This window comes from Hyperolius riggenbachi, chromosome 5 (genome assembly GCF_040937935.1).
Source record: "Hyperolius riggenbachi isolate aHypRig1 chromosome 5, aHypRig1.pri, whole genome shotgun sequence".
NCBI classification, from domain to species: domain Eukaryota; kingdom Metazoa; phylum Chordata; class Amphibia; order Anura; family Hyperoliidae; genus Hyperolius; species Hyperolius riggenbachi.
Genome location: NC_090650.1, coordinates 433,483,545 through 433,510,289, shown reverse-complemented (window position 1 = coordinate 433,510,289; position 26,745 = coordinate 433,483,545). Strand labels below are relative to the sequence as shown.

The window sequence follows — 26,745 nt, the reverse complement described above, 5'->3', positions numbered from 1 at the left end:
TACATTTTGGGATGTGGGAGGAAACTGGCGTGCCTGAAGGAAACCCACACAGACACAGGGAGAACGCACAAACTCCTTGCAGATGATGAGGTGGCTGGGATTCAAACTGGGGACCCAGCGCTGCAAGGCGAGAGCGCTAACCACTACGCCACCGTGCTGCCCACACTTGTTTATATGAGCCTTATAAGATGGGCCCCCCGGGCTCTGAGGGTCAACAAGGGCTGGCAAGGGAATATTTGTGTACTTCCTGTATTTGTATAGCGCTTTTCTCCTGTCAGATTTAAAGCACTTGTGAGGCAGCCACTAGAGCGCACTCAGTAGGCAGGAGCAGTGTTGGGAAGTCTTGCCCAGGTACTCCATACTGAATAGGTCCTGACTTACTGAATAGGAAGAGCCGAGATTTGAACCCAGGTCTCCTGTATCAGAGGCGGAGCCCTTACCAGTAACTAGTTCACTATCCAGCCACCTACATAAGAGGGGGTCCAACAAAGTTTTGCAAGGGGGAGGGAAAGAATCATTTGTAGTTACACCCCTGTGTGAAAGCCACATTTTACGTAAATTAAACACTGGCTTTACACTGAAAAAATGGTGTTCTAGACTCCTAATCTGACCTTTAAAGAGAATCTGAAGTGGAAAAGAAACAACAAAAACAAAACAGATACTTGCCTAAGGAGAGGGAAGGCTCTGGGTCCTTATAGAGCCTTCCTGGTCTCTTCACGATCTTCTGCAGGCTCCCCCGTTAGCAGTTTACAACCCATGGGTCGTAGACTGCTCTCTTCCGATTCTGGTGGGCTTCGGGAGTCTCCAGAAGCACTCGGGCTCCCGAAGACAGGCCGCTCCATACTGCACACTCTCGCGCATGCGCAGTACAGAGCCGTCCGTCTTCGGGAGCTTCTGAAGCCTCCAGCGGCAGGAACCGGGGATCCAGCGCTGGGATGCGGGGACCGTGGGGAGAACCGGAAGGCTCTATAGGACCCAGAGCCTTTCCTTTGGCAAGTATCTGTTTTTTAATTTTTACTACAGATTCTCTTTAAAGAGGAACTGAAGATCTTAAGTTTCACTTATCTGGGTGTTCCGCAAGCCCCCAGCAGCCGCCCTGTCCCGCGCCATCCTCCACGATCCTCTGTTCTCCCGCCTGCCAGCTAGTTTCACGTCTGTGCGCCCTGGGCTACGCGTAGCTTTCTTCGTGTTCCAGCCCACAATAGCGCACTGCGCTATAGGACAATATAGATGGCGGGAACGCGAAGAAAGCGCAAGGCAAGTGAAGCTTTTGTTTTGTTTTTTAAGATCTTCCATTTCGCTTTAAAAGCCCAGCATTGGGCAATGATTTTTTTTTTTTATTTTAAATATATGCAATTAGAAAAATGACTTCTGGTTACTAAACCGCTTGTCTAATAAAGAGTAGGTCCTTCTTACGCCCACACATTGTTCCTGCTTCCCGCAATCACCTTCCAGAACTGACTGTTCACCGACTTCCCGATATATCCCGCCCCCATTGACAGAGGAGAAGAACATTATCCTGATACAAGGGCACCTGTCAGTGGTTTTTCTATCATTCCTTATCAGTGTACAGTATGTTCCCCTGCAGAACTGTCACTGCTTAGACTAGGAAGGGAAAAGAATGAAAGAAAAATGCCTTTGACACTCTGCAAGCTACAAAAATAAATAAGTCTGCCTTTAAAGGACACCTGAATTCAGAGGGACATGAAGGCTGCCATATTTCCATTTAAAGCGGAACTGAACTCAGAACTTCCTCTCTGCTCTAAGAAGATAAGCAACAGCGTAATAACCTTTAACGAAAAACATTTGTTACAGCTGATACAAATCCTGCAATGAATCTGAAGTGTGTCTACTTCCTGCTTTCATGGCAGCAGACACAGGGTTAACATCCTGTATTTACAAATTAGCTGCTCTGCCGAGGTAAAGGAGATTCCTAAACTGACAGTTGAGAGATCAAATTACACTGGTGCTTAGTCACAGATGAGAGGGAAATAGTCAGGCTAAACTCTCTAAATACACACAGGGTGCATCTCTCTCTCTCTCTCGGTTTTCCTTCTGTCATGTGCAAGAGTTCAGGTCCACTTTAAACAATACCAGTTGCCTGGCTGTCCTGCTGATCTTTCTGGTCAGTAGTATCTGAACCACAAACCTGAAACAAGCATGCGGCACACTTCATTCGAAACGTCTCATCTGCATGCTTGTTCAGGGGCTATGGCTGAAAGTTCTAAGCTACATACACAGCGAACGATCTTTACATGATCTATATAAGATGCACATTGCACCAATCTGACTTGAATAACGTTAGAAGACTGTACCTGCGACACCAAGTGATCTTTTACTGATGTGAATGTTAAACGATGCGGAACATGCAGCTAGTCGTAGACTTTGCACTCCTCGTTTAACATTTGTTCATAGCTTTGTACACACTGCTGACTATGAACAAATATCTGCTGATATGATCCGTCATGGCGGTTGTCTGAAATGCCCGAGCGTAACTGCACATAATTCGTTTCAGCCGTTTTTTGTGAATTTTCAAACCACGTCTGAAAAATAAATGGTTTATAGTTCATTTGGAACGATTATGCCTTCCTGTGTGTATGAGGCTTTACAGGCAGAGGATCAGCAGGACAGCCAGGCAATGTGCATTGTTTAAAAAAGAAACATGGCAGCCTCCATATCCCTTTCGCTTTAGCTGTCCTTTCAATACAACAGGTTCTCTTACTTGAGTCAGGCACAAACCGTGCAGGAAAATTGGGCATTGCCATAGGCTGGAACATGAATTGCGGTGCTTTGACGGTAATTTGGGCACCATCAAAAGATGAAGCCCAAATTATGATAAAACAGCGTAATTTGGCAAACAGCAATAGCTGGAAGCCAAATTATATATTTCCCCAGTGTCAATGGCAGCGTGGAGATAGAGTAGTTATTGATTTATAAAGCGCCCACATATTCTGTGGCGCTGTACAAAGTAAGAAGCAAACACGGGGTACAAAATAATACAGACAAAGGTATACACAATATACAAAATACAGTTGTACAAAATACAGAATTGGTAATTACAGTGACAAAAGTAATATGAATAAAATGTGTAATTCCAAGAGGGTGAGAGAGTCCTGCCCTTGAGAATGTAAAGAAATAGGGGGGGGGGGGGGGAGGTGTAAAGGGGGGTATTATACAATATTTATACCTAGAGGCGGTGTGTTACAGGTTATCTAGTAGGAGTGCAACTTGGCCAAAGGTCAAAAGGTGAAGTGGCCGAAGGTAGAGCGTATGCTTGTCAGAAAAAAAAGTAAGCTTTGAGGGCTTGTTTAAAGAGATCACAGGTAGGAGAGTGTGTTGTGGCAGAGGATTCCAGAGGAGGGGTGAAGCACGGGTGAAATCTTGTATAAGTGAATGTGAGGAGGTGATTCTAGAAGACCAAAGAAAGTAATGAGCAGAGAGATTGCACTGCTGGGAGTTTTGCAGGAGCAGGGAGAGCAGTTTTTATGCTATACTCTGCGCCCAAGTTTCCCAGCGCCTTAATTACATGTATGCCTCTTACTGGCTAGCTCAGGGAAAGTTGGGAAATCCTGGTTATCTTGTACGCAGCATTAGCGATAACAGCAGTGTGGGAGGTGAGGCAGAGGAGCGGCCCCGGGTGACATCTCCCTTGTCATGTAAGCCAGGCCTCTCATATGCCGCAGATCAGCTCTCGCCTCACCAGCTCCTCGTATCCCATTGCAGAATTTTCCACAGCAATTATTAACACAAGTCAATGGCTGCCAGGGCAGAGGATGTCACAGTCCACAAGTCTTGGCTACAATCTGCTTCTGCCCTCGGCAGGAGGGATAACCTTCCTTATTGATGGCAATAAGAATGCGTGGAGCGTGTTTGGTGGCAGTGCGCCCCGTCACCGAGGAGGGCCCACACCAGCAGGGACCCCAAAACTACTTAAAGGGTTCCAGAGGCGGAGCATGGGTCAAAAAAAAAACGAACAACAAAAACACATACTTGCCCAAGAAGAGGAAATTCTGTAGAGACTCTCCACGCTGTCACGGACCCCTCCCAAACTAATCCGACAAGAGCTTATCATATTTCAGATCCGGGCCATGCTCCCAGTTACTGCATCTGCACAAGTACAGCCACACCAGGCGCAGTAAGCCAGAGCCAGTTGTGTACAAGCAGGCATTGTGCTACTGCGTAGGTGGGGCCATGCTTAAAGGGCAACTGAAGTGAGAAGACTATGGAGGCTGCCATGTTTATTTCCTTTTAAACAATACCCTGCTGGTCTGTTTGGCTGCAGGAGTCTCTGAATAACACCAGAAACAAGCATGCAGCTAATCTGTCATATCTGACAATACTTTCAGAAACAGCTGATCTGCTGCATGCTTGTTCAGGGTCTATGGCTGAAAGTATTAGAGGCAGAGGGTCAGCAGGGCTGCCAGGCAACTGGTATTGCTTAACAGGAAATAAACATGGCAGCCTCCATATACTTCTCTCTTCAGTTGTCCTTTAAAGAGTAACGGTTAGCCCAAAAAATCTAATTTAAATCTCTATTGCAATGTGTTAAATAGTTTGTAAGGGAGCCAAAAAGGCAATGCAGAAGTTAAAAAGCAATCTAATTTTTTTACTGTGTGGCTATCATTCAGCCTTTTCTCCAAGCTCCTAAGGAGGACGCAAAGCCGCATAACAGATACTGCAGAGCATGCCCATGTCTGCCCGACCCCCCTCTCCCCCCCAGGACCAGGTGCCGATGTCTGCCCGACCCCCTCTCTCCCCCCAGGACCAGGTGCCGATGTCTGTCCGCTCCCCCCCAAGAGCCGATGTCTGTCCGACCCCCCAGGACCAGGTGCCGATATCTTCTCACCCCAAACAGCTGACATGGAGAGAGAGCGGGAGCGGAGTACATCTACAAACTTCCAGCGCCGCCACCGCAGAGCAGCCGCCGCCGTGCATCTCTCTGCTCTGCGGTGGCGGCGCTGGAAGTGTGTAGATGTACTCCGCTCCCGCTCTCTCTCCGTGTCAGCTGTTTGGGGTGAGAAGATATCGGCACCTGGTCCTGGGGGGGGGGGGGGGGGTCGGACAGACATCGGCACCTGGTCCTGGGGGGGGGTCGGGCAGACATCGGCACCTGGTCCTGGGGGGGGGGGGGGGGTTGGGGGGGGGTTCGGGCAGACATGGGCATGCTCTGCAGTATCTGTTATGCGGCTTTGCGTCCTCCTTAGGTGCTTGGAGAAAAAGGCTGAATGATAGCCACACAGTAAAAAAATTAGATTGCTTTTTAACTTCAGCATTGCCTTTTTGGCTCCCTTACAAACTATTTAACACATTGCAATAGAGATTTAAATTTGATTTTTTGGGCTAACAGTTATTCTTTAAAGAGGCTCAGAGACGAAGAATACTAAAGCTCTGATACTTACCCGAGGTTTCCTCCTACCCCATAAACACGTCTAAGTCGCACGCCGTCCTCCCGCGGTCTGCCGTTCAGCTGGGGTCAGCTCCGTTACCAGGCTCAGTTGATGCCAGCCAGGGTCTACTGCACATGCACTGACCTTCCACGCATGCGCAGTACTCCCGGACTGACGGCACGGAGCCTGTTACCGGGGCTGATCGCGGATGAACGGCAGACCGCGGGAGGACGGCGTGAGAATTAGACGTGTTTATGGGGCGGGAAGAAGCCCCGGGTAAGTATCAGAGCTTTAGTATTCTTCGTCTCTGAGCCTCTTTAAGCGGGTACCGCACAACTGCACTCGTCCATAAAGAGGTGCACAGCTTGGCTAGCGGCGGCAGGTGCAAAGATGGCATGGGGAGCCTCAACAGGATCCAGAGGCTTCCATCTTAGGCAAGTATATTTTTTGACCCAAGGTTCACTTGAAACGTTCGGGTACACGTCTCACATAGGGATGGTTAGTGATATTATTAGGCCTAGTTAAATCAAATTGCATTCTAATTTTATGCAGCTTAGAAAGTGGCCAATCAAATGTAGCTGCTGCTTTATTGGTCCATTTTGAAGCTGCATTTATTTGCATCCAGTCAGGGGTGTTCTTCTGAAATCAGGTAAGAGATGCTAATAATTAGAGGGTTGATGCAAATGTTGCATTTGGCCCCATTCACACTGCAAATCGCAAATAGAGGTCACAATCACCTAGCAATTGCGCATTTCAATTTTTCCATGATTTGACTTTGCGATTCTCATTTTAGCGAATGTGAATCGCTATGCGATTGGCACAAATCACAATCGCGCCGCAAGTGCTGCAGTGTGAGTAATCCCATAGGATTACAATGTCACAGCGCTTTGCTGATCGCCAGTAATCAGCAAAAAAACGCTCTCAGAAAGTGCCCGAGTGTGAACAGGGCCTTTGACTGGTCCATTTCCAAGCTATGTGCATGTCCATGATATTAGCATCAACTCACAATTATTAGCCTCACATTCACCATCGCCAATTACAAAAGGAACATAGGAGAGTCTAACTAAAATACACACATAGATTCTGTCTTTTGTCTGCTTTACACTGGTGAGTATACTACTTGGTCTGCGTTTCCCAGAATTCTCTGCTCCTGGAAGTGGCCTGATGCTCTTTATAGACACTGGAAGATAAAAGGCATACTCTGCAAAGTCTGCATCCTGTTTCTGCGCCATCCCCGGTTGGAATTATGGGACCGGCTGGATCTTAAGTACTCAGGCAGACTTCGGAACTGTAGTAGAAGTGTACAGAGGCGCCGGAAGGATAAAAATTCACTAAAAATGTTTAAAACGTTCGGGAGGCGGTGGTGGACCAGTTGACCCAAAACAGACACAAGGCTGTCGATATCAGTAGAAAAATGTATTCACATACTCCTAAAACAATTGGCAATGCGTTTCGCAGGCACAATCACGCTTCTTCAGGCAATAAACAGGAGTATCACACAGCTGGAGGTCCAATCTAAGCTTGGCTCCTCTGGTTGCCTGCGAAACGCGTTGCCAATTGTTTTAGGAGTATGAGAATAAATGTTTTTCTACTGATATCAACAGCCTTGTGTCTGTTTTGGGTCGGCTGGTCCACCACCGCCTTCCGAACGTTTTAAGCGTTTTAAAGGGAACCAGAGAGGAACAAGGGGTGAAAAAAGGCAAGGATTTTATACATACCTGGGGCTTCTTCCAGCCCCATAAGCCTGAATCGCTCCCACGCCGCCGTCCTCAGCTTCCTGGATCCGCCGGTACCGGGCCCATCACTTCCGGCGGACATGGCCAATTGTCTGCATCACAGGGGCTCCCTCCATACATGTACGCATGCGGCTGCGCAGTAAGCAGCCACATGCGTATCTGTATGGGGAGAGCACGCTGTGATGCGGAGAATTGGCCGCGTCCGCCGGCCGACTTGCGGCAATGACGGGACCCGGTGGCGGCGGATCCAGGCAGCGGAGGACGGCGGCGTGGGAGCGATCCGTGCGTATGGGGCTGGAGGAAGCCCCAGGTATGTATAGTTCATCCTCTCTGGTTCCCTTTAAGTGAATTTGTATCCTTCCAGCGCCTCTGTACACCTCTACAAATCAATATTACACCCTCCTTTTCCTCTATTCACAAAGAGCGACGTCTTCATTCTGAGTGGGGACAGGCTTGTACTCCCCACCTGCCCATACAGTGGTTGCCTTGGTGGTAACCCAGGTTTGTAAGTATAATACTTACGCTTCATTCATTTCTATCCCAATTTCCAGTATATACTACACTATGTTGGGCTCTCTGTTTTCTGCTTTTTATTCACATCTATGAGTACTTCTAAGGAGCACATCCATCTTGTGCACATGTGAGTCTGGACTCGCATGTGCACAGTACAGATTTACTCATCTACGGAACAACTTGGGTTGCAAGTCCTTCCTAAGGCTGCCCGACCTAGCAGGTCAAATAACTTCAATGGGGCAAGAGCGATGGGACAGACAGAGGATTGGGAAGGCTCTATGGTATCCAGAGCTTTCCCTCTACTTGGGTTTGTATCTAACCTACCGTATTTTTTCGGAAAATAAGGCATATAAGATGCAACTAGGTTTAGAGGGCATAAAATGTTGACATGCGTGACCCCCGGGGGACGTGCGTGGCTAGTGTACAGGGACGGCGTGAGTGGAGGCAGCGGTACGGAGGACTCGGCTGTTCTGATCAGTGGCTGGCAGCAGTTTTATCCCGGCAGCGCGCTCCTCTTCTTCAGTGGCAGCGGTAGGCAGGGACGAGAATGGGAGAAGGCATGCTGGAGAAGATCGCGGCAGATGCAAGACCCGGAGCCAGTGGGAGAGGATCGGCAGAGGCAGGTAAAGTATGGCGTAAGCTTCCCTTCGCACTCTGCATTCATTTTTCCATATCTTTGGAATATAAGAAGCCCCCACTTTTCTCACCAAATGTTGGGGGAGAAAAAGTGCGTCTTACAGTCCTCACCAGTGCATGGCATGGATTGATATGGCTCTATGGGTAGTGGCTGGATAGTGTACTTCTTACAAGCTTTGTCTCAGGAGTCACAGGACACAGGTTCGAAGCTTGGCTCTTCCTATTCAGTATGGAGTCCTTGGGCAAGACTCCTTAATACTGCTACTGCCTGCTGAGCGCGTCCTAGTGGCTGCAGCTCTGGCGCTTTGACTCCGCCAGGAGAAAAGTGCAATATAAATGTTATTTGTCTTGCCTTATTCAGTCTGTATATTGATAATGGTGATTCCTCCTGTTCACAAGGCACATTGAGAATACCGCTCTGCCCAGGCATCAGTACACAAGGACTAGTGGGAGGAGTCACTACACAAGAATTATCTTTATTATTACGATAGGTACATATGCATTTTGTTTTCTCAGCATTTTAAAGAGAAACCGTAACCAAGAATTGAACATCATCCCAATCAGTAGCTGATACCCCCTTTCACATGAGAAATCAGTTCCTTTTCTCAAAGGGATCATCAGGGGCCTCTGTATGGCTATGGTGGTGAAACCCCTCCCACAAGAAACTGAGGACAATGGTCCTGGCAGTCGCCTGTCTGTGAACCTTGTTGCATTGTGGGAAATAGCTGTTTACAGCTGTTTCTAACTGCCAAAAAAGCAAGCAGCAGCTACATCACCTACCAGCAGTAAAAATGTCACCATGTGGTAAATGTCAGAATGTAAATCAGGGCGAGTAAATGTTTTACAATGGGCAAACACTGAATCATTTATACATAATGATTGTAATTATTAAGCCCTTTTTTTAGATTATTTTCACTGAAGTTCCTCTTTAATGGTTTACACCCTCCTTGCTTGTCACCAAATCAGAAGTAAGCGTATCGAACTCTAGAAGGATGTCTTCAGAAGCCTTGCCGAGGCCTGTCCTCTCTATATGCATTTCCCAGCAGCATCCGGAGCCTTTCACTCATCTGCCTGCAAACATCATTGTTCCCGGAGAATGCAATTTCATAGTTTTCAGGAGAGACAATGGCACCACCCGAGGAGAAGTCTCATTTCCATAATTAGCGTTAATGCTGGCACACACCCCACGAAACCGGCCCCAATGGCATGCCGACCAGCTAATGAGATCCTCGCAAGAGACTTCCCTAATGACGGGGAGACTGGGATTATTCCGTGCTAATGCGCGTCTTCAAGAGCGAAGGTTACATCAGGACTCTCTCCGATTGCTTCGGCTTCAGCCATAATGACATTTAAAAAAAACAACAACTTTCCTACTCAAGTGCTGTAAAGGAATGCAATACAAGCGTAGTGCTGACTATTTTACAGGTTGAGACACTGTGGCGTTCACTCTCCTGGAGAACAGGGTGATTCCAACTAACACCGGAACAGAGGGGAGAGTGTGGTTTTATTGGCCTCAATTCACTAAGCTTATCTCCTGTCTTTAATAACTCTTCTAGAGTTGTTACCATGGTGATAAAGGCATGTAGTATTCAGGAAACATTTTACCTCAGGCAAGCCTAAAGTTAGCTCTTCTGTCTTTAAAGAGACTCCGTAACAAAAATTGCATCCTGTTTTTTATCATCCTACAAGTTCAAAAAGCTATTCTAATGTGTTGTGGCTTACTGCAGCACTTTCTACTAGCACAGTCTCTGTAATAAATCAATGCATGTTTCCCCTGTCAGACTTGTCGGCCTGTGTGGAAGGCTGCCAAGTTCTTCAGTGTTGTGGTTCTGCTATGAACTCCCCCTTCCAGGCCCCTCTATGCACACTGCCTGTGTGTTATTTAGATTAGAGCAGCTTCTCTCTTCTCTCTTATCTTTTACAAGCTGGATAAATCGTCCTCTGAGCTGGCTGGGCTTTCCCATACTGAAGAATTACAGACAAGGGCAAAGCTGTTTGCAGGAAGAAAAGAGCAGCCTGAAACTTCAGTGCATGAGAGCTGCAGGGGGAAAGAAACCCACAAATGATCTCTTGAGATTCAAAAGGAAGGCTGTATACAGCCTGCTTGTGTATGGATGTATTTTCTATGTGTGGACATACTGTACATCAACCTACTTCCTGTTTTGGTGGCCATTTTGTTTGTTTATAAACAAACTTTTTAAAACTGTTTTTAACCACTTTTAATGCGGCGAGGAGCAGCGAAATTGTGTCAGAGGGTAATAGGAGATGTCCCCTAACGCACTGGTATGTTTACTTTTGTGCGATTTTAACAATACAGATTCTCTTTAAGTTAACTCTCCAATCCTTAAAATAAATCCAGAGTTAAAGACAGGCGTGTCAAAATAACTACAGGAGGAGGTAAATTAACTACAGAGAGGGTAAATTAACTACAGAGGAGGTAAATTAACTACAGAGGAGGTAACTTAAGGAAAGAAGAGGTAAGATAACTCTCTCACGTGTGGAGGTAAGTTTTCTCTTGCCTTATTATCTCCAGCATGATCTTAGTGAATTGAGGCCAATGTCAGTTGAGCTGCCCTTTACAGGGACTCCGAGCAACTCTCATGGGTATGCCTTTAAGACTCTGACCAGTACTGCAGAGTACTTAAAGATGCATACCTTTCTGTAGCTTGTGCTCTCCCCTTTCATTTGATGCCTGAATCGCCATTCTACACCAAACAGTTTTCATTCGATTTCAATTTAAAAATTGCGGCTGCCATCTTGGCTATGTTATAACTTCCGGGTCACCCCTGTCTTCTCTGTTAGAGAAGTGCATCACTGATTGAAGCAGGAAGAGGAAGTGACATGCATGGTCATTGCAAGAGGCTCCTCCAGAGGGGTCCTAGCACTTTTTTTTTTAGAAGTCTTCGGGCTTAAAGGCATGCCCGTGAGAGGTGCTCGGAGTCCCTTTTCCCTTTCAATGTGAGGATAAAACAAAAATCCTTTCATTTGTATTTATATTTATTGTATTCATAAAGCGGCAACATGGTACGCAGTTAATGTCACCTCTGCCAAGTTCTACATACCTATAAAACATGGTTTTAAAATGTACATTGCCATCTGCCAGGGGTGCAGAATAAAATTGCCTCTGTGTCACAGGTGTGGCCTTTGTATTTTCTTCAAATGACATTAGCTGCATATAACTCTAAACAGTTAAACAGGAACTTTAAAGAAAAACTCCAGTGAAATAATGTAATAAAAAAAGTGCTTCATTTTTACAATAATTATGTATAAATGATTTAGTCAGTGTTTGCAGGTGATGTAGCTGCTGCATGCTTTTATTGGCAGTTGGAAACAGCTGTAAACCGCTATTTCCCACAATGCAACAAGGTTCACAGACAGGAAACTGCCAGGAGTACCACGGTCATGAGAGTTTCTTATGGGAGGGGTTTCACAACAATATCAGTCATACAGCGCCCCCTGATGGTCTGTTTGTGAAAAGGAATAGATTTCTCATGTAAAAGGGGGTATCAGCTACTGATTGGGATAAAGTTCAATTCTTGGTCGGAGTATTAAACGTCATCCCAATCAGTGGGCAATATCCCTTTTCCCATGAGAAATCTTTACCTTTTCTTTAATAGATAGTCGGGGGTGTCCCTCCCCCTGTGTGATGTCATCACCATGGCCCCCAGCAACCTCTCTATGTGTGTACGCGCGCACGTCTTTTTCATGTCTACCAGCAGCAAAGATGAACTGCATCTATCTTCTACATTTAAACCTCTCACTTTGCAAAGTCTTGATTGGTTCCCCCCATACTATCTTTTGGTAAAGTTGCTTTTTAATGTAGGTCTCTAAGCATCAATGAGATAACCTGGTTTACACTAGAAAGTGACTACAGGGAGGAGGGCCGTGCAGGGAGCAGCTAATACCAGCATCTAAGGCCTGGGACACACTAGAGCTATTTCAGCAGTTGTTTAGCTGAATCTCGTTGGTAGGTGTGTAGAAAACTTTGTTCTTCCAAGCACAAAGTTTTGAATAACAAAGAGAAATCATGACCCCAATATGGTGTAGTATTGTTAAGTTGGTTGTGGTTTAAAGCAAAATATTTAGATATACTCACAAACATGGGTTACCCATAGGCAACCACTTCAAGTGCAGGTGGGGAGTATTAGAACCTGACCCCACTCATGTTATTAAGATGTCGCTCTCTGTAGATAGGAAACGGGGTAGCACCCCTCCACCGAGGGTGGAATCTAGATTTCAGCAAAGCTTGGTGTACAGAGGCGCCAGAGTAGGATAAAAATGTTTAAAAACCGTCTAAAAGAGGGGGATGTTCAGGTGGGCTTACCTCCCTCGAAAATATCTCCACTTAGTGGAGTTAAATAAAACGTTTTTTGGATTGATATATTGTAACTCAATGGAGTTCTATATTTTTGAGGGAGGTAAGCCCACCTGAACATCCCCCTCTTTTAGACGGTTTTTAAACATTTTAACCTTATTCAAAACTTTAGTGATGATGATGATGATGATGATGATGACGACACTTCACTCAGAGTTACTAGAGTTAGCGCTATCAGCAGAAAAAGAGTGATAATCCCTTTCTGCTTATAAAGAACAAAAAATAAGTGTCAAACTAGCAGATGCCTCTCCTAAGTAGAAAACATACAAACAAACAAAAAAAACAAAAAAAAACAACCAAGCAAGCAAGCAGATATTTGAACCATTAATATGTTCTGATAACAATACAACACATAAGTTGGATACACACAGTACAATCCCCTTTCAGCAGCCAAAGTCTTGGACCTGGCCTAGTAGGCAGGCTTATCCGAGCAGAATGAGGATGATGATATCACTATGGTCACCTCAGCTACCATCACAGAGTACCCAGCAGCAGCCAATGTCAGACACGCTGTTCTCCACAGATCCCCCTGTGGGATAGAACTCTGACATAACATTCAATAAAAATAGCTTTTCCTCCTTTTTATCATGTATACAGTTATGTGCACGAGTAATATTGTCCATTTACAAATTACAAGTTCCCAAAGAACAATTTATCTACTCTGAAAGCTGCCATTGCATAGCTGCTGTATTTATAAATTAAAATCTATCCAGTGACCACTTCTCAATTGCACACCTACTAGTAGTAGAGAGAGAGATCAGTTTCAGCAATTCACTAATGTTTACTAAATGCATCTACGGAATGTAAACAAAAGATAATGTTATCACCTCTTTGCATGTGGCCCAAAGCTTTCCACTGAAGAATAAAAGTGCTGTGTTAAACTGTTTATATGCTGTTCTGCTACTTTAGTGGTAGAAGTTTTTAGGTTGTAAATAATCTTTCAGAACAAATAGGAAACGCGGAGTTTCATACTACTTTAAGTAGTGGGCAGGTCCACAGCACAACAGCAGTAAATAACATGGGCAGACCAGGATTTATTGTGAAATACTGGACTGTCCTGGAGAAACTGGAATGGTTGGGTGCCATGGAAATGTGCAGTCATGGAATAAACACTTTGGCCCTCTTTGTACGGTGGTATGGTTTCATCACACTTTGTCATGTAATGCTCGGAGTGCAATAGGATTATGGAAGCTGTGATAAACCTCAGAATAATTTCTACAGACCTGTGGAGGCTTCAGAGAACATTCTCCAAGAAAAAAAACTCATCTGAACAACAGCCCTCCTACTCCAGGCTCTCAATGGACTTATGTCAGAGCCCCTTCTGGGCACCGGCCCATTGGGCTTTTTCCAAGAGCTGAGAAAAGATTTCACAAAGGAAGTGTTGGAGAATAGACCAGAGTCAGGGAAAGTCTGCAGGCCTCATCTATCAAGGTGGGTAGCAGGAGAGCAAAACAGGAGAGGTTACGAAGAGCAGTCAATCAGAATTCTTGTTTTCTTCAATTGGTGAAATCTTATTGGTTACTTGGACAACGGTTTTCCTTTGATGTGGTTATCACTACTCTTACTTCTTGCCTTGATAAATCTACTCCTATATTTTGTAACATGCTCCAAGATTCACCACTACAGGAAAATCAAAAGAGGTTTACTAGAAGTGTATAAAACAGCAACAGCTCAAGGCTCGTACTGGAGAGGAAAAACATCAAAAATGAAAGGTCAACAGATATTGGGCTCTATTCACAAAAACTTTTCATAAACGATTTATTTATCATCTAATTGATAAAAAAAAAAAAAACAACCTTTCAGCACATTTACAAGCAAAATAACCTATCAAAGTAAGTAGTTCCTGATTAATTTTAACTTCATTTCAAAATTACTTTTCTTACCTTAATTATATTATATTTTTGCTCTTTGGGAGCTTAAAGATGTAACATAGATCGAGTGAAAACAGGTTTGCTTTGTGAATCATGCCCATTGTGTTATTGATCAGATCCAATAACCCGCCATTTTGCAACAGAGCCATTAAATCCGCTGCAGTCAACAGAACCTAAAGTCCTGATCTACACGAGTTTTCCGCACAAGCAGTTGAGTTTACCAAAGAAGCCTACGGTGGAAATACATCCACTCTGGCCTTTAAAATTGACCACCATGGCAGATCCTGCATGGTCTGCTGCAGATGGGCAATGAAGATCTGGCTCAAGTGTTGACTGATGGTACTAGTGTTTCAATTCAGGATATTGGATTCGGAAACATCGAATTATGCCGAACACCACACTTCAGCAACTAAGAAAGTGGACAGGGTCACAGGACGATCACTTATTTGCACTTCACATGAATCCGATGCTTCCTCCTTCCATCTTGGAAGCATTGGAGACAAGTAAAGCCCACCGTGAAGGCCAAGCGAGTGAACTTCCTGTGGCCTTGTCCACTTGCTGGGGTGCTGAAGAGTGGTGTTCGGATATTCCGAGTTTCCAAATTCAATATCCCGAATTCTTACACTAACACTATTGACTGAGCCTTGATCCTATAGACATCCTTAAGGTAGCCATACACTGGTCGATTTGCCATCAGATTCGACCAACAGATAGATCCCTCTCTGATCGAATCTGATCAGAGAGGGATCGTATGGCTGCCTTTACTGCAAACAGATTGTGAACCGATTTCAGCCTGAAACCGATCACAATCTGTTGTGGCGGTGGTGCTGCCGCCGCTCGCATGCCCGCATACATTACCTGCTCCGCCGGCGCGACTCCAGTCCCCAGGTCTCCGCTGTCTTCTCCGCTCTGGTCTCCAGGTCTGGCATGCTTTACTTCTTCCTGCCCGGCAGGAAGTTTAAACAGTAGAGTGCCCTCTACTGTTTAAACTTCCTGCCGGGTAGGAGGAACTGAAGCATGCCGGAGACCAGAGCGGAGAAGAAGCAGCGGTGACAGCGGGGGCAGTCGCGCCGGCGGAGCAGGTAATGTATTGCCTCTCTATTGCGTCGGTCGTCGGGCACTCGAACGCCGCTAGCGACGCGCTCCCTACCCGCGGGCGATCGACGGTAATTTTCCGCACGGAGCGATCGGACGAAATGGATCGAAATTCGGCGTGTAGCGCAAACGATTGGCAGCAGATTCGATCCCAGTGATCGAATCTGCTGTCGAAACGGTGGCAAATCGGGCCAGTGTATGGCCAGCTTTGAAGTTGGTTTCTTATTTGGAATGATTCGTGCCTTGATACCAGTACTAGCTTGTTGCAACTGCAGCTAAATCCTAAAGTCAGGTCTGGATGGAGGAAGCCTACTGAGACCCAGCAGGAACCAAGAAAAAGTCCGGCATATTTCCCATAAGCACTGCTGATAAATGCAGATTAGCCATTATGTTAATCTTTCACTGGCATTTAGAGCCCTGGTATGTGACTTGTGAACGATTACTGAGATATGTAGGATTACTAAACGGCTTATCTTCCAGAGAATCTGTGATCAATCCGGAGTGCATGGAACGCTGGAGCGCTCGCAATGATTGGGCAATGCATTAATCATCCATTCTACAGCACAGGAATGTAGAGGACTCCAGGTTTATCTGAAAGCACAGCTGCCAAGGAGAAGGAAGACTGAACCGGAGTCCAACTCTCATTTCTCTTTGCTCAGAATCTGCCTTTATGTGTATGGAGTGTCCGCCCCTTCCTGCTTCACCAAGCTGCTCCCATTGGCAGATGTAATCCTAAATACCAGTGGCCACTAATCCTGAATAGTTAACAACTTAAAGGATAACCGAGGTGACATGTGACATGATGAAACAGACATGTGTATGTACAGTGCCTAGCACACAAATAACTAGGCTGTGTTCCTTTTTTTCTTTCTCTGTCTGAAAGAGTTAAATATCAGGTAAGTAAGTGGCTGACTCAGTCCTGACTCAGACAGGAAGTGACTACAGTGTGACCCTCACTGATAAGAAACTCCAAACTATAGAACACTTTCCTAGTAGAAAATGGCTTCTGAGAGCAGGGAAGAGATAAAGGGTCAATAGTTCATAGATTTTAGCTCTGGCACACTTCAATGAATGTGTCATTGAGCAAAAACAATAAAACAGTAAAAAAAACTTAAAAAGTAGATTTAAACATAAAATAAAACAGTGGAATATCTTAAAAAGTCATTTTTAGGAGAAGGAAGATCGATACAATCGTTTATTTCATTAGTTTATTTTCACCTCAGGTGTCCTTTAAACTAAAGTGTACCCAAGATGAAAACAATACAAGGACATATACTTAGCTGGGTCTTCCTCCAGTCCCCTGTAGTCCGCAGGCTCCCTGGGTGTTCATCCAGTAATGTCCGTTCAGCCACTGGCAGCCTCAGTAAAGTCCCCAACTAAGATAGTTGGGGGCTCCTGTGCATGCGTGGCTCTGGTGGCACTTTTCCTTGCTCATACACCAGTGGCAAGGAGCATTCTGCACCTGCACAGCTATCCGCCTTCATGAATGTTGCAGGCACAGAAGACTCCCAGAGTAGTTCTCCACTACCAGGGCTGACACTGGGATAAGATAAGGATAAGAGATCAGAGCGACACCGAGGGAGCCCACAGCCTACAGGGGGCCTGGAGGAAACCTCAGGCAAGTATAAATCCCTGTGTCTTCCTCTCATGTTTACTTTAATTCTATCACCTATTGGCTGTTCTATGCTAACTCTGCATTGCAGGAACTCATGTTGTATCCATTTGTACTTGTTATAGGATACCCGAAGTGACATGATGAGATAGACATGGGTATGTACAGTACCTAGCACACAAATAACTAGGCGGTGTTCCTTTTTTTCTTTCTCTGCCTGAAAGAGTTAAATATCAGGTATGTAAGTGGCTGACTCAGTCCTGACCCAGACAGGAAGGGACTACAGTGTGACCCTCACTTATAAGAAATTCCAACTATAAAACACTTTCCTATCAGAAAATGGCTTCTGAGAGCAGGAAAGAGATAAAAAAGGGAAATTTCTTATCAGTGAGAGTCACACTTTAGTCACTTCCTGTCTGAGTCAGCCACTTACATACCTGATATTTAACTCATTCAGGCAGAGAAAGGAAAACCAATAAATAAATAAAAAGGAACACAGACGGCGTCCATGTTCTATGGGACAGCTGAAAGCTACGGACGCTTCATGACGGCACATTAGCATAGACACAGCACGGGCTGATAACAGGGCGGTTAAAATAATTTCAGGGTCACCAGTGTACAAGAACCAAGGCTTGCTGGGAAATTTTCTGCAATAGCTGCGTGTTGATGAAGAATTTACTGGCACGTCATCTCTTTGTTACACCATCTGGCTTTCTATTGATTTTTTTCATGTTAGAGCAGCTTTTGTAGCGGCCATATTTCTTAAGAACGCTTACAGCAGCTGAGAACATCTCTGTCCCCAGAATACATGGCTGCACAATGCAAGCAAAACCTCTGAAGCTTCCAGAAAAGAAATGGTTTCTTACAGTGAGCAGGCGCAGCTATATTCAGACAGACTGGTAAAAGGCCACTGCTAACAGCTGATGGTGAGGATTATTATAATGATAATATAATAGTACAGGTATAATGCAAGCACTCGCAGGATATCTGACCTGCTGGCAATGCCATAGGCGAGGATACATGTCCTTCCTTTTATGGTGTGTAGAGGCACATCTACGAGCCTTGAGGAACCACACCACATTTCCCTGGATCCCCATTCATAGAGTTAAAGGATACCGGAGCTGACATGTGACATGATGAGATAGACATGTGTATGTACTGTGCCTAGCACACAAATAACTGTGCTGAGTTCCTTTTTTACTTTCTCTGCCTGAAAGAGTTAAAAATCAGGTATGCAAGTGACAGCTTTTGTGAGGGTTGGGACTGGGTCGGACTATAGGGTAAACCTCACTGATAAGGAATTACAGTCATAAAACACTTTCCTGGCAGAACATGGCTTCTGAGGGCAGAAAATAGATTTTGGCTCTGACATACTTCAAAGTATGTGTCATTGAGAAGAGGCCATGAAACAGTAAAAACATTTGATTTAAAATATAAATTAAAAACTGTGGGATTATAGAAAAAAATAGAAATAGGGAATGTGGCCATAAAACTTGTTCTGGAAGGGGCCCAGTAGCAGAGGATGGAAGCCTCTTGGCTTTTGGCCCAGCACCTGAAGGCATTGTTCTCCCAAGAGTAAAGCCTGGTATATACTTTCAATTATGATTGTCCAATCACTGAACAATTTTACCACCTAGATGTAGTACGAAGGCCAATAGACAGTGAATAGTGAAAATTCCATCACAAGTGCATCTGTTAACCCTGTGTGTGTGTGAGAGAGATAAAGTCCTGCGTCTCTTCTGAACTGTCTGCAGAGAGCAGAGGAAATGTAACCTGTTATAAACATTTGTAATTGTCTGTGACGCTACAGCTTTTCACACGTACTCTGCAGTCTGATATGCAAAAAACACTGGCTGCGCATTGAAGCAGACACCCCTTTTGAGAATGATTTGTCCCAATAGAGCTAAATCCTACACACTTTTGCCTCTGATATTTAACATCAAAAGTAGGAAAATGTTTACACAGCTACTTAGACGTTGTTTGTTTCATTATAAGAACACTTGGTTTGATAGTGTTCCTTTAAAGAGAATCTGTACTCTAATATTCTTACAATAAAAAGCATACCATTCTATTCATTATTTTCTCCTGTGCCCCTCTGTGCTGTTTCTGCCACTCTCTGCTGCAATCCTGGCTTGTAATTAAGGGCTCGTTTCCACTAGGGCGAATCCGCATGCGGGCACTGCATGCGGATTCGCATACTTAATGTTAGTGGATGGGGCTGTTTCCACCTGTGCGGCGTGCGGGAGCGATTTGGCGGCGGGCCAAATCTGCACGGCGGGACCCACAGATTTCGCCTGCGTCGGGAATCCGTGCGAATCGCCGCTAATGTATTTAATAGTAAAAACGCATGCGTTTGTTACATGCGTTTTTACCCGCGATTTCGCACCTTTTTCAATGTTATTTTGCCCTGGCAGTGTCATGGTTAATTTCGCATGGCACCCTGCCATGCGAAATCGCGGGTAAAACGCATGCGGAAACGCATCCGCATGCGTTTTTACAAGCGTCGGAATGCCGGCGAAATTGCGTCGCACTAGTGGAAACGGGCTTTAACAGTTTTAGGCAGTGTTTACAAACAAACTAACCAGCTTCTAATAGGCTCAGCTAAGAATAGTGTGTGAGTCATTCAGAGTATGCAGGGGGCCTGCAGAGGGTGTGTATCGCTTCTACCAATCACAAGCAGCCCTGCACATTCCACACAATCAAAGCCTTAGCCCAACAAACAGGACAGAGGAAAGGATACATTGATTTATTACAGAGACAGTGCAGTTAGGAAAGACTGCAGTAAGCCAGAGCAGATTAGAACAGGCATAGGAACTTATAGGATAGAAGAACTAAGGCTGAAAAATTTGTTACAGAGTCTCTTTAAGTGAAAATTACAGCCATCCACAGCAACATTTTCAGGTTCACCGCACTGGCTGTTTTAAGCTTAACTGAGAAGATACCAGGCAACGTGCAAGGACTTATCTAAAAGTGCCGCTTACCTATTTGCAACAGAACCGGTGTAACCAAGGCCGTCTCCATAGCGTAGCAGAACTCCCGACCGAACATGACGGCGCCGTTCATGACCCAGAGACGCACAGGGATGCGGTCTATGGAGCTCTCACTGATGGTCTCATCCCGGCTTTCGTTCTCTTTGGTCTCATCTTTCTTCGGCTTGGTCAAAGGCAGGTCTGGAACTTGCATAGATTCCGAGTCGGCATTCCGAGGGGCCATCTTCATCACCACAAAAATATATATATATTCTTAGATTCTATATAAATATTAATACTATAGCTCTTCAAAGATAAATAAAGACTTCTTTTATTTTTTGTTCAGCTTTCGTCACGTTCCTCATGCAAATTAATACTTTATATTCCACAGCGTTCAAGTAGTCGTTGCCGCAATGTCGTTGTCAATACGGTTGTGTGCGAGAGGAAGGTATTTGGTACTGATTCAAACATATGGCTTAATGGTTTACTGTGAATTAGAGTTAAAAATCCATAATTGCCATTCAGTTAATACCAGTTTCATAATTTCTATAGAAGAAGTGGTAAAACTTGTTGTCTGGTGATTGTAGGCTGGGAAGGCGACACGAACAGCTGATCCACTGTTACTCCCCATCGAGTGGCTGATTAATCTGCAAAGCAAGAAAAAGAGAAAAAATAGTTAGTGTGGAAAAAAAAAAAGGAAAAGAAGAGCTAGGGTGGAGGATGGCATAAAAAGTTGTACATACACACAATGGAAGGGGAGAGGTGGCGTGGGGGGGGAGGGGAGGATCGAGGGAGAGAATTGATGAAAGGAGAATGTGTAATGCTGGGCACACACGCTTCGTTTATGCGCCAGTATCGAGCCAGCGCGTCACCGCTCGTCCGTGCGGATCGATTCCCTCTCGAGCACGGTATCGATCCGTCGCGGTGATCGGACAGGTTGGATCTTAGCAATCGAGCAATCAGCGGCTCGATTGCTAAGAACTATCTAACCGTGTTTGCCCAGCATAAGAGTGGAAAGAAGAGCACAGGCCGGCAAAAGAGGGAAAGTGCAAAAGAGGTGTGTGTAGGAGTAGGTGTGTAGGAGTAGGTGCGTGCAGGTGTAGGTGCGTGCAGGTGTAGGTGCGTGCAGGTGTAGGTGCGTGCAGGTGTAGGTGCGTGCAGGTGTAGGTGCGTGTAGGTGTAGGTGCGTGTAGGTGTAGGTGTAGGTGCAGGTGTGTGTGTGTGTGTGTGTGTGTGTTAAATGGTATGAAAAGGGGAGTGTGGAAAGCAGAATACAAGGGAACACAAGAGGGAGGGCACAAGAGAGAAGGAAGCACAAGAGAGCGGGAAGCAGGGTGAGAGGAGGCACCAGAGAGCGCGGGAAGAAGGGTGAGAAGAGGCACCAGAGAGCGAGAAGCAGGGTGAGAGGAGGCACCAGAGAGAGCGGGAAGCAGGGTGAGAGGAGGCACCAGAGAGCGCGGGAAGTAGGGGAAGAGGAGGCACAAGAGAGCGGGAAGTAGGGGAAGAGGAGGCACCAGAGAAAGCAGGAAGCAGGGTAAGAGGAGGCACCAGAGAGAGCAGGAAGCAGGGTAAGAGGAGGCACCAGAGAGAGCAGGAAGCAGGGTAAGAGGAGGCACCAGAGAGAGCAGGAATCAGGGTAAGAGGAGGCACAAGAGAGTAGGGAGCAGGGTAAGAGGAGGCACAAGAGAGCGGGAAGGGGGTGAGAGGAGGCACCAGAGAGAGAGCGGGAAGGGGGTAAGAGGGCAACGGGAGTTCAGAAAGTGTGGCGAGTGGTAGGGGCAGAGCGTGCACACAAGAGTTAGTGTGTGCAACCGGGAGAGCCTAAGAGACACAAACAGACGGATACAGAGAAGAGAAGTAGAATTAGTTCAGTGTATGATGCCTCAGGCCATAGGCTAGAAATGTGGAACTATTGACTTCAGTAGAGATGTCCTGTGATCGCAGATAAATGACAGAAACTATACAAATCTCCCATAAGAATTTAAAAAAATGCATTATAAAAAGCAACACAGGAGAAGGGACAGAAGAAAAATAGCAGCAATTCATTCTTCCCACGCACTGCATGAGACGGTGAGCGAGCATAAATAACTGTTCCCGGTAAATTTAGCACGTTGTTTATAAAATGGAGCCAATTAAAACACCGGGAATGAAAAGCTGCAGAACTGGCATTACCTGATAGCTAGGTGCAGAAATCACTTGTGCAAACAATTTATCTTTTACATACTGTGCACAGCCAGGGGACAGGTGCACTTTAAAGGGACAATCCACCCCAAAACATCCAAGTCTTTACTACATTGCTCAAGGGTTAAAATGACCCAAGGAAAATGAAGCACAGGAAATAAATTGTATTTTTAGCTGTAAAACTGATCAAATGGACTTTTACCAGACCAGGAGTGCTTTTTGGCTCATTCGTTGTTGCCCTGGGGTCTCTCAAAGGGGGAGCAACGCAGCATGGCAGCGGCTCGGCCTCTGCAAGTCACTTATGGAAGGGGGCGTTACACATATGCCACTCCCTGGAGGAGGGCACTGCACATTTGCCACGCCCCCCTTTTCCTGTCTATTGGAGGAGGAGCATGATTTCACACCAACTTCTCCCCTCTTATTCTGGACGTGGCTGCCATGAACATTGAGGCACAGTGTGAGCGATGCAGGAAATTTTGAGGTATAGCACATGGAGATGTGAGAGAAGTCATGGCCAACCAGCCACTCAGTCGCCCACTACCTGTTTCCTATGGAAGGGAGGTGTGGCCTGTGAGGGAGGGAGGTGTGGCCTGAGGACAGTGGTACCATGCAGAGCACAAATGGTCAGGCTAATAAGCCGATCACAGATAAGTAATGCTTAGAAATCCACTAGGAAGGAGTCTGGAGGGCAAGAGGGCGGGGCAGTAAACACTGGCATATAGCACTCCTGTATACAGTGCACAGACTTTAGGTATGGCGGGAGCATATGTAAATAGGGAGGTCTCTCCATTTCTGCAGGGAAGCAAAAGTAGTAATGGACTATAGCAACAGTAATTAACTGGAGTTCAGTTTATCATATGGGAATGCTCACATATCCTTTATTTTTTCCACTAGAGGCTAGATTCAGGGTAGGACGTTGCATTGTGATGCAAAGTTAAAGTCGCAACGCAAAATTGCAACACAACAAAAAAGTCGCAACGCAACCTAAAGAGAAACTATAGTGAAAAAATTATGATATGATTGTATGTATAGTACAGCTAAGAAATAAAGCATTAAGAGCAGACATAAGTCTAATATTGTTTCCAGTACAGGAAGAGTTAAACTCGTTATCTTTGCAAAAGAGCCATTGAGTTCCACGACTTTCAAAAATCGCAGAGAGCTCTGTGTTCTGAAGCATATTATCTCAACTGTCAGTCACTGTATTTTCTTTTTCTCTCCAGAGGATAGTTCAATAATTCACAAGACTGCTCTGTAAAATAATTTACAATGCTGAGTAGTGTGTAAACTGCAAATATTAGAGAATGATGCAATTTTTTTTCAGTGTCTAACGCTGCATTACCATTGCATACAGTAGATACAGTGGAGCATACAGGCAATGAAAAGTATGCTTCCCTGTATCTGTTAACGTCTGCATTTGGAGGTAAAGCAGTGCAGCAGTGCATCACAATAAATGTAACATTTACAACACGACTTTAACGTCTCACTGTGACCGCTGTGTCATAGGCTTACATAGGGTAACATTGCAGTGCGGTAACCTGCGTTATAATGACTGTATGACGCAGAACAATAATGTCCCACTGTAAACCTAGCCAGACTGTCTAGGCCAGGCATGGGCAAACTTGGCCCTCCAGCTGTTAAGGAACTACAAGTCCCACAATGCATTGCAGGAGTCAGACAGTCACAGTCATGACTCATAAAGGCAAATGCATTGTGGGACTTGTAGTTCCGTAACAGCTGGAGGGCCGAGTTTGCCCATCCCTGGTCTAGACTGTTTACCAAGGCCAGGGAAGCTTTAAGCACATCTGAAGTAAGAGGGATATGGAGGCTGACATTTTTCCTTTTCAATAATACACATTGCCTGGCTGTCCTGCTGATTCTCTGCCTCTAACACTTTTAGCCACAGCCCCAAAACAAGCATGCAGATCAGAGCTTTCTGACTGAAGTCAGACTGGATTAGCTGCATCCTTGTTTCAGGTGTGATTCAGACATTACTGCTGTGGGGCATAATGGGGAAGGCAGGACCAGTGCAACACTGCTGAGGAGGAGGAGGAGGAGGAGGCTAGGTTGTGACAGCTGGGTGGTCACCAAAATTAGCCGGGTGGAGCACCTGGCTAAAAGAGCCTGGGGAGAACACTGGTGTACCCAATGCAGATTTTGGAGAATGCAGCAGTGGGAGGTATACAAGGTGCGTGGATATGACTAAACCGCTGGTAAGTAAATCAAAGTTCAAAACCAACCAGAAACCACACCCACAGTGTTCTAGAGCAGTGTTTCTCAACATCGTATTGGTATATACCCCTCCTTTTAAACCCCTGTACTCACCAGGTACCCCTAGCATAGCAAACATTCTCACAAGTACCCCTTGACAAATATATATTTAATCGTAGTACATGATAATTGGTTCTAAACAATTTAAGCATTTACTATTGCTTTTAATTACCTTAAAGAGACTCCGTAACAAAAATTTGGTGTTTAAATGAGATTGATAATTTTCTAAAACTCTACATTTGTTATTCATGGTTAAGTATATCAAGCCTGAGTACCCCCTGGAACCATCAGAAGTACCTCCTGGGGTACGTGTACCACACATTGAGAACCTAGGACCTAGAGCACCTGACATCCAGTGACTCACCCCGCCCACCTCCACTCATAACTAAACTAGTAACACCATCAGGTGGGCTGACCCCCTAATGCAGCCATTGACCGTTCGGTAGGATACCGATCCTATACCGCGAGCATTACTTCAGTTTCCTGAGTACACCAATGACGCAAATCCTACATGTAAAAAACCCTCCTGAAACAGAAGCCACGGGACAAGGCAACCTCCATCCATTCTATTCTGCAGCCTGACTCACAGCTGACTCATTCCACACGCCTTATTCTTTCCCTGGTCCCCATACACAGGAAGCCAAGAATTATTGTGACGATTGTTACAGGAAGGGCGAGAAAGTCAAATCGTATTCACAGAGCACAATAATGATGGACAGATTCTACGGAAAATACAGGTCTCGGCACACACCCTAAAAACACCCACCTAAAAAGAAGCACGTCTGCCTTTGGCTGGATGGAGTACTGGTTAAAGGACACCTGAGGTGAGAGGTATATGGAGGCTGCCATAATTATTTCCTGTTAAACAATACCAGTTACCTGGCAGCCCTGCTGCTCTATTTGGCTGCAGTAGTGTCTGAATCACACCAGGATCCAGCATGCAGCTAATCTTGTCAGATCTGACAATAATGTCAGAAACACCTGATCTGCTGTATGCTTGTTCAAGGGCAATGGCTAAAAAAATATCAGATGCAGAGGATCAGCCGGACAGCCAGGCAACTGGTATTGCTTAAAAGAAATTAAATATGGCAGCTGCCATACAACTCACCTCCGGTTCACAAAGGAGACCAGGGAATGAATCCTGGCTGGAGCCTCTACCTATTCAGTAAGGAGTCTTGGGCAAAACTTAAAGCCAATGGGTACCGTTTAAAAAAAGAAAAAGTCAGATACTCACCTAAGGAGAGGGAAGGCTCGGTCCTAATGAGCCTTCCCTCTCCTCTCCCGGTGCCCTCGGTGCTGCGCTGGCTCCCCCGTTCGCGTCCGCCGCCACAGGGACTTCGGAGGTCTTCGGGAGCACTCGGGCTTCCGAAGATGGGCCGCTCCATACTACGTACGCGCGAGCGTGTCATAGAGGGCGCTCGCGCATGCGTAGTATGGAGCGGCCCGTCTTCGGGAGCCCGAGTGCTCCCAAAGGCTTCCGAAAGCTCCCTTCGGCATGCGGAAGTGGCAGTATTTGACCGAACTGGTCGAATACTGCCTCGGGGGATCCTGCGCACCACCGGGGGCACCGGGAGAGGAGAGGGAAGGCTCATTAGGACCGAGCCTTCCCTCTCCTTAGGTGAGTATCTGACTTTTTATTTTTTTTAACGGTAAACATTCACTTTAAAGGGAACCTGAAGTGATAGAGATGCGCATGGTTGCCATATTTATTTCATTTTAAAAATGCAGATTGCCTGGCTGTCCTGCTGATCCTCTGCTTCTAAAGGTGCCCATAACGGTACCATTTTTCCTTCAGATTTGATCTTTTGACACGTTTATGATCAATTTTTTTACGATCAAAAGAAAACTGCGCAGTCTGTGGCGCAAATTGACTTGAAACAATTCTTTGGTTGGTTGGAAAAGGAAAAATAATCCAAAAATTGGATTTTATCATCGAGTCGGAATGTAAAACCTTCTTAAATCGGTCCGTTAATGGAAAACAATTATCTTCAGATTTATATTCACTTTAATCATTCAAATAGAGTCGAAAGATCGAATCTAAAGGAAAAATTGGGCACCTTAATAGCTTTAGCCATAGATCCAGAACAAGCATGCAGATCAGA

The 26,745-nt window shown here is 45.5% G+C and overlaps 1 protein-coding gene across 2 annotated transcripts in view; it reads right to left on the bottom strand.

Moving 5' to 3' along the window:
- Positions 1–26,745, bottom strand: part of SLC45A4 (solute carrier family 45 member 4) — a 192,058-nt gene that overhangs the window by 52,799 nt on the left and 112,514 nt on the right. For both annotated transcript variants that reach the window (XM_068238089.1, XM_068238090.1), the window contains exon 2: positions 20,207–20,841. In XM_068238089.1, coding sequence (XP_068094190.1) covers positions 20,207–20,444 — 238 coding nt within the window. In that variant the 5' untranslated portion in view covers positions 20,445–20,841. The remainder of the gene's footprint in view (positions 1–20,206; positions 20,842–26,745) is intronic.